The following is a 7,974-nucleotide window of genomic DNA, read 5'->3' on the forward strand; positions in this document are numbered from 1 at the left end:
CTCCCTCATTCATTCGTCTCAGTTATTCTCACATCCATTTGTTCACATATCCACTGTTCATTCACTTACTCATTCTCAGTCACGCGTTCATCCATCCACTCATCCATTACTCAGCTGCCCAGTCCCTTACTTGTTCACTCCTTCACTCACACTCTCTGTGCTCTGCCCCAGTGCCTCTATCACTCTGGGCAGCAGCCAGGTCCTCAGGGGCCGACCCCTGTGGTACAGACCTGAGGTCCCACCTGTCCCCCTCAGCTCATGGCGCTGTCCCCAGCCACGGAGGCAGCAGGACTCCGGGGGGGCCCTGCCCGGCTGCCTGTGCCCAGTGGCGCACATGGTCTTGAGCACCAGGCCAGCCTGTCCCAAGGGGATGACGCGTAGGTTCACACAGAGTCCACAAGGTGCAGTGCTGCAAGCGTGTTTATGAAAAAGATCGTCTGTGTCCTGAGGAGGGCTTGGCCCAGGCTGAGCTGGCACACGAGGCAGGGCTGTGCCTGCCACCCGAGACCCCAGTGTGGTGCTGGAGTCCTGCTCCGGCCAAGGGCCCAGCCAAGCTCCCAATCTCCCGAGCTCTGCGCGGGTACCGATGGTGCATCCACCCTCTCGCAGGGAGGCAGGCGGTGAGGCCAGGTCCCGGGAACAAGGATCAGAGGACGTGAGGCTGCCTCTAGGTGCTGCAGGGTCACTGCAGAGGCCTGGGCCCCCGCCCCCAGCTCTCCTCAGACTCTGCCTTCCGTGATGCAGGTGCTTGGCACTGCAGGCCCTGGCAGCCACACTCCTCCACCTGGGTGTAGCTGAAGGCCCGGCTGGAGCCATCCGCGCAGCGCAGCGTCACCGTCGCACGTGAGGTCCGGAGCTCCTGGCAGCAGCGGCACCTGTGCTCCACGGCATTGGCCTCCAGAGAGTACCTGTGGGCACAGCTTTCAGCCCCTCTGCCCGTCCCACTGCCCACACAGTGGCCCCGGGTTGGGCAGCCCCCAGCTCTTGCCACTGTGCTGCCCACAGGGCCACAGCAAGCATTGCCAAGGGGAGCCGGGGTGCTGTTCTCAGTCCACACCAGCTGGACCCCTGAGCGGCGCAGTGCCCTCTGGAACGCAGTGCCTCACCCACCCTTCACGCACCCATCTGCCCCCCGGGCCTGACGACACCCCACCACCAGCACACGGGGACTCCCAGGGGCAGGAGAGGACGTACTTGGAGGAGCTGTTCCCACAGAAGCCCTCACAGTAGGCAAGGCGCACAGGCGAGGCAGAGCTGCAGTTCTGGTGCTGGAGCACCTGCTCGCGGCGGCGCAGGGTGCAGGGCCCTGGGGGAACACAGGTGTGGGTTTCCTGGGTCGCGGGGGCAGTGCCACCTCCCCCGCTGCAGTCGCCCACTTACACTCTTGGGGTTGCATTGTCGGCGCTGGTGGACAGAAGAGGCAGCAGCCATCCTGGCTCAGCTGGGCCTGGGCCTATGCCAAAGACAGGTTGGTCAGTGCCAAAGGCCACCCCAGAAGGTGGTGGGTGGGAGCCATGGGAGGGTGCTAGGGCGGACAGCCCATGGGAGGGCAAGTGACACATTGACCATGGCCCCAGGAGGGGTCGGGGCAGGTGGCCCCACAGGAGGGGATGGGGTGACCGGTCCCCCAGGAGGGGACAGGCTGATCCATGGCAGGGCCGCTCACCCGGGCACAGCTGAGAGGGGGGCACTCTCTCTTCACCGTCACCACCTCCAGCCGGTCTTCGTAGCGCTCACACGTGTGGTGCACACAGGGGTTCCCGGGGTCGGACCAGGACTCGCCAGGCTGGAAGGAGGCCGGGCCACAGGGTGAGCCTCCCCGGCACCTGCCGCATCTGTCTGTCTCCAGCCCTGCCCACCCAGAGCGAGCACCCCGGACGGCTGCACGGCCTCCATTCCCACAGCAGGGCCTGGTCTCCTGGAGCTCGGGCAGTGGCTCTGCCCCAGCCTGCCTGGACCCCCACCACGTTTCCCGGGCCCCCGCTGCGCCCGAGTCTCCTGTGCACAGCGGCAGGACTCACAAGGAGGAGGCGAGTGGGCTGGCCGGTGACATTCACGGCGACGACACAGGTCTTCTGCACGCACTCGCCACAGCACTGCCTCTGCTGGGGCTGGTACTCGAAGCCCTGCACAGAGCGGGGGACACTGGCCTGAGCTCAGGTGGGCACCCGGGCCTGGGGTGGGTGGGGCCAGCACTCACCATGGGGCAGTGGGTGTTGCAGATCTGGGTCTCGCAGCTGATCAAGAAGCCATCCGAGTTAGGGCTGCTGGGCACCTCACAGCGGCATGTCTCACACAGGCTGGAGGAGACCACGGAGCCGGGCTGGGGCAAGCAGGGCCGGGCCTGAGTGAGCTGGGCTCTGGGAAGGGAGAGACCACCCTCCCCCACCTGCCAGGTGGCCTGCCTGCCCACCAGGCTGACCCTATCCTGGGGGTGGCTCTTGGTGTCCTCTCCTGGTACAAAACCCACAGAGTTCCGAAGTGTGGGTCCCAGTGAGGTCACTCTTGGGGCCCAGCCAGGACAAATGAAGCCAGGGCCCAGTACAACCAGGATGCCATGGCTGGCAGCCCCTGAGTCCACGGCTGGGCCCAGCACCCTGGAGACAGGGGACCTGAAGCCTGGCCTCACCAAGCTGCACGGTCTACCACGCTGCTCCAGGAGGGATCAGTGCCAGAGCTTGGGGCCACCCGGAGGCTCCAGGGCCCCCGGACCTCAGGGGCATGGGGCTGGCTCACCTGGTAGAGGGTCCCATTGACGCTGCACGCTGTCCAGCCTGTAGGAGACACAAGGCTGCACCTGCCCTGCACCACCACCTGGGCCCTCCACATGGGCAGGTCTCACCCGCTTGTCCCACCTCCACAGAACCCGGCCGCCTCCTCTGGTCTGAGGACCTGGCCCAGGGTGGTGGCATGTGGGGCAGCGGCCAGCTTGGCCAGCCAGGGCGGGGAACTCACTGCAGTTCTGGCTCGGGCAGCAGGCCCCGTCCTCGTGGGTCAGGGTCGGGCGGGAGCCCTTGGGGCAGTCCTGGGGCTTGGGGCAGTAACTGGAGTTGCACACTGTGCAGAGAGGGGACATCATCAGGGGCCAGGCCACTCCACACGTGCTATCCCTGGTGTCACCAGGAGCAAGAAGCAGCAGCCTTCCCCCAGTACAAAGGGCCCCAGCCTCACCGCAGCTATACTGAGGGCAGCACTGGCCCGCCTTGGGCTTCATGGGCACTGACACAAAGCCAGGCATGTGGCAGGTGGGTGGCGGTGGGCAGGCCTTCTGGTGGCAGGTCAGGGACTTTGTGATTGGATCACAGACACATTCCTGGCAATCCACGCTGATGATCTGGCCCGGCTGTAGGGAGGACATGTGAGCCTTTGGAGTTGGCTGTGTGGATGGGGCAGCTGCAGCCAGGCTGACACACAGAGGCACTGGGTATAGTGTCCGGGTAGGCGGGTTCAGAAGCACAGACAATTCCAGGGCTGGTGGAAGAAGCCCCCCAGGGATGGCAGGGCACAGCTAGCCAGGCTTAGCACACAGCAAGAGGCAGCTCCAACATCACCCCAAGGCAGGCAGGAAGAGCTGTTGGGCAGCACCCCAGCCTGCCTTTCTGAGCCCTACAGGTAGCCAAGTCCCCACCCTGGCCACACGTCCACCTTTCCAAGGACCTGGGCCACAAGAGCCCAAGGACGGCTGCCACCCACACGCACCTGAATCGGCTCCCCGTGGGGCCCTGGGCAGCCTGCAGGGAGAGACAAAAGTCACAGGTCATAGGCATGGAGTGGGCCTGGGGCAAGAGCCTGCCCACCCGCCTCGCCATCCAGACATACTGGGGCAGTCTTCAGGCACACAGACGAGGGCGTTGGTGCTGAACAGCTTCAAACTACCCGGGCAAAAGCAGCCTTCAGTGATGCGGCCGGCCTCCGGGAGGGCCCTGTGGCGGGGGGGAGCATTGCCTGGGTGCCCTGTCCACACAGCATGGGGTCATAGTGGCCCAGGGCTCCTGGTGGCAGGTAGGGTGGGCAGGTACGTACGGGTTGCTGGTGTTGTCACTCCTGTAGCAGTAGGGTGGGTCTGACGGGCCACAGGGCTCGTACACCTTGTCCTCAGGGCAAGGGAAGGCTGCGGGTGGGAACCCCAACAGGCCAGCTCAGCCAGGTCTCTGGATTCCCTGGGCCCTGTCCACCCACTGAGGCCTGACACCGTCACAGGAGCTTCTAGGGGCTGCCCACGGCCATTCATGGGCCCAGGCTCCCCAGCCCCAGACCACCTGTGCCAGGCTCCCCGGGGCCACAGAGCCCCCAATCTGGGCACCCTCCTTTCTCCCAGGAAGCCGCTGGACATTGCCCTGGGCCAGCCCTCTTCCTCCTCTCCCTCATCCTCCTGCAAGCACGCGCAGGCTGTCTCCAGCCAGGCACTCACCGCAAGAGTTGTTGGTCCAGCTCCTCCAGTCCACGCACACGCCCTGGGCCGCACAAAGTGAGGCGTAGAGCTCCAGGCTGGAGCACACCACCTCTGGCTCCGTGTTGTGGCAGTGGTCAAAGACGCAGCCCTCGAAGAACGGCAGCGGCTCGATCACAGCATGGCAGGGCCCAAAGACACTGTGGAGGGCAAGGATGGCACAATAGGTGCAGCCTTGCCTGTTCTTCCTGGCCAGTCCCACAGTGGGGCTTCCAGGCCTGGCACGAACCCAAGGGGCAGTGGCTCTGCACACTCAGAGGCCGACGGGCTGCAAGCGCTTTCTCTCTGCAGAACCCCATCCCTGGACCCCTTCCCTGTGCTGGCAAAGCTGGGTGGTGCCCCTGTGCCAGGACGTGGTCACTGCAAAGTGCTGCAAAGGCCTCAGGGATTGACCAGCCAGCTGAGTCAGGCCTCTCTTGCCCCCCCTGCGGGTCCCGAGCTGGGGGCCTCCCACCAGCACCACAGAGACTCACTCAGTCAGGATCAGCTGGCAGATGGGCGACGGTGGGCACCGGGTAGGCGGGGGAGCGGGCACAGCAGAGGTGGACGCTGAGGGGTCATGCTCCATGGCGGTGGGTGTTGGGAGCGGCCCACGGCAGAAGGGCTGATCCGTGGTGTTCACCCTCCAGTGTTTGGACATCTCCGAGCAGGAGGTGGCCAGTGCGCCCCCAGGCATCCGGCACTCGTCCTTCCTGTCGTTGGTGCAGGTACCTGGGGGAGAGGACAGGTGAGCCAGCCAGGTGCGCGGCCCCGCCCCCTGCCCAGTGCCGGCAGGGCCCGGAAGTGCCCCCAGCTCACCACACTGGCCCTCAGTGTTGTTGGCAAATGTGCTGAAGGGCACCTCCACGGAAAAGATGAGGCCCGAGAACATGACCTGCACGCCCAGCTCAGGGATGGTCACGTACATCTTGATGCCCACGCGGGACACGGCGATGCCGTCCTTCTGGAAGCCAGGGCTGACCACCTCACCATTGAAGAGGATCTGCCAGGGGTATGGCTTGGGGTGAGCACGGCCCCACGCGTCCCTACTATGGTTCACCCTACCTCTACCACAGCCGCACCTGGTTGGTCATGATCCCCCCAACCGGCCTGCGGGTCAGCACCACCCGGTCCTCATGGTACTCGACGACGATGGACTGTGGACAGGACACGCTATTCTCCAGGTCACAAAAGTCATTGTCCACCAGCACACGGAAGTGGCCGAACACCGGCGTGATCTGCTGCACCAGTACATATGTGCAGTCGTCCAGGAAGGTGTAGTAGGTGCCGTCAAATGTGATGTAGTGCGGGTCACCCCAGCCGCTGCACACACCTACAGGCCGGGACAGTCCCAGTAAGGCCGGGATGCGGGCTCTGACACCCCTCTAGCTCAGCAGGATGCACAGCCCAGCCCAGCCTGGGTGCTGATCCTCCCCACACCCTGGCTTACACTGGCACTGGTAGTGCTGGCAGCAGCCGTGCGCATCGGCCACCTTCAGGGCCGGGTAGCCATTGGCGCAGAATGGCGGTGTCAGCTCCGGGCACGGGCGCGGGCTCAGGGAGACGACGTTGTCACCCTCGCAGGTGGCTTGCAAGCATTTGGGCATTGGCCAAGTCTCACCTTTCTGTAGAAGCCAAGGCAGTGGTGGTCTGAGTCACCCTCAGCCCTGGGGTCCACAGGAAGAGTGGTTATGCCTTGGGGACCCTGCTGTGCTGGTGCCCACCTAGCCCAACAGGCAGAGGTGCTGCTTTGGGAGCCACCCTTCATCCCAGCCCCCCTGCTGTGCCTCTGTCATGGCATCTGCCACCTGCTTGCACCCCATCACCCAGCCTGCTGGCAGACATACCCTGCCAACCCAGGAGATGGGCCACAGGCTGAAGGAGGCCACCTCCCAGCTGGGACCCTTCTGTGATGTGCTGTATTCTCTCTGTGGCCTGGGACCCTTGAGAGGTAGGCGGGGGTTACCTTTCTTTGGGGGACAGTGTGTAGGCACCGTGACGGAGAGATGTGTGTAGACGTGGATGGAGATGGTGTAGGGGTTGGGCAGGTGGGGTCCACGCCCCTGACCACATGGCAGTCCCAGCTGCACAGGGCATGGTAACAGTGGCCATCGAGGTCCGTCTGGTGGTATATGACTGACCCTATGAGACAGGGGTGCAGTGTGGGGAATGGCACCCACAGGGAAGAGATGCCACCCTGCGGCCAGCCAGCAGCCCTGCATGGGACCGACACCCATGTCCAGGTACCAGAACTCAAACGAGGCTGACAGACACACAAGGCAAAGACAGCAGCCTGCTCGTGCCCACCACGCCAGCCTCTCCTCTTGGGCAGCACAGGGACCCACTTACCTGCGGGGTAGAGCTGGCCAGACACCTGGCAGAAACAGTGGGGAGCTGGGGGGGCCCCAGAGCTGGAGGACACCATAGAGGATGGGGCTGAAGATGAGGCCTCGGTGGTAGAGGTCACAGCGGTGGAGGGGCAGCCATCGGGCAAGCGGCAGCACAGCACGCGCACCTCGTAGTCCAGGCACAGCCCTGCAGGTCCTTGCTGGTCACGGTTGTGGCACACTAGGCCCACGTCTCGGTCACACCGCACCACCTGGCCCAGGGTGGAGATGGGGACCTCGGGGTGGCTCTGGGCACGGCACTGTAGCCTCGTGACCTCCTCGGGTCTACGGCAGAGGCTGTGTCCCTTCTGGAGGATGTGGTCGTAGGTCTCCAGGTCCCCGCCATGTGACCCTGGCTCCGGTGAGTCCACGTCAAACCAGGGAGTCCAGGAGCACTGGGCCCGACAGTCTGTGGTAGCAGGCAGTGAGGTTGAAGCTGAGGAAGTGTAACCTGGGCTGGGCCCAGAGACAGAGGTGGTGCTGGTGTGAGGTGTTGGGGTGGGGGTGGAGATTGTCATGGGGACAGAGGTGGTGCTGCTGTGAGGTATTGGGACAGGGGTGGAGGTTGTCATGGGGATGGAGGTGGTGCTGGTGTGGGGTATTGGGGTGGAGATGGAGGTTATTATGGGGACAGAGATGGTGCTGGTGCGGGGTCTAGGGGTGGAGGCAGAGGTGGTGGTAGGGATGGAAGTGGTGTTGGTGTGAGATATGGGGGTGGGGGTGGAGCTGGAGGTTGTCATAGAGATAGAGATGGTGCTGGTGTGGGGTCTGGAGGTGGAGGTGGGGGAGGGGATGGAGGTGGTATTGGTGTGAGGTGTGGGGGTGGAGGTGGAAGTTGTCACGGGGACAGAGATGGTGGTGGTGTGGGGTCTGGAGGTGGTGGTGGGGACAGAGGTGGTGTTGGTGTGAGGTCTGGAGGTGGAGGTAGGAGAGGAGATGGAGGTGGTGCTGGTGTGAGGTGTGGGGGTAGTGGTGGAGGTTGTCATGGGGACAGAGGTGGTGTTGGTGTGGGGTCTAGGGGTGGGGGTGGAGGTGAAGGTGGAGGTGGGGACAGAGGTGGTGCTGGTGTGGGATATGGGGGTGGGGGTGGTGGTAGAGGTGGTGGTGGGGACAGCGGTGGTGCTGGTGTGGGATCTGGGGGTGGAGGTGGAGGTGGGG

The 7,974-nt window shown here is 64.4% G+C and overlaps 1 protein-coding gene across 1 annotated transcript in view; it reads right to left on the reverse strand.

Moving 5' to 3' along the window:
• Positions 1–402: 402 nt before the first annotated feature.
• Muc5ac (mucin 5AC, oligomeric mucus/gel-forming) overlaps positions 403–7,974 on the reverse strand; it is a 22,890-nt gene continuing 15,318 nt past the window's right edge. Inside the window, exons 32-50 of the mRNA XM_013502967.1 lie at positions 6,779–7,249; positions 6,396–6,571; positions 5,880–6,054; positions 5,512–5,762; positions 5,249–5,432; positions 4,924–5,161; positions 4,412–4,590; positions 4,024–4,111; positions 3,820–3,923; positions 3,700–3,731; positions 3,172–3,343; positions 2,956–3,057; positions 2,737–2,774; positions 2,201–2,323; positions 2,022–2,126; positions 1,667–1,786; positions 1,381–1,453; positions 1,195–1,306; positions 403–908 (exon numbers count right to left, since the gene is read on the reverse strand). Of these exons, the coding sequence (XP_013358421.1) occupies positions 683–908; positions 1,195–1,306; positions 1,381–1,453; positions 1,667–1,786; positions 2,022–2,126; positions 2,201–2,323; positions 2,737–2,774; positions 2,956–3,057; positions 3,172–3,343; positions 3,700–3,731; positions 3,820–3,923; positions 4,024–4,111; positions 4,412–4,590; positions 4,924–5,161; positions 5,249–5,432; positions 5,512–5,762; positions 5,880–6,054; positions 6,396–6,571; positions 6,779–7,249 (2,969 nt within the window). The 3' untranslated portion in view covers positions 403–682. The remainder of the gene's footprint in view (positions 909–1,194; positions 1,307–1,380; positions 1,454–1,666; positions 1,787–2,021; positions 2,127–2,200; positions 2,324–2,736; positions 2,775–2,955; positions 3,058–3,171; positions 3,344–3,699; positions 3,732–3,819; positions 3,924–4,023; positions 4,112–4,411; positions 4,591–4,923; positions 5,162–5,248; positions 5,433–5,511; positions 5,763–5,879; positions 6,055–6,395; positions 6,572–6,778; positions 7,250–7,974) is intronic.

This window comes from Chinchilla lanigera, unplaced genomic scaffold, assembly GCF_000276665.1.
Source record: "Chinchilla lanigera isolate Chin_1 unplaced genomic scaffold, ChiLan1.0 scaffold00075, whole genome shotgun sequence".
Classification (NCBI taxonomy): Eukaryota; Metazoa; Chordata; class Mammalia; order Rodentia; family Chinchillidae; genus Chinchilla; species Chinchilla lanigera.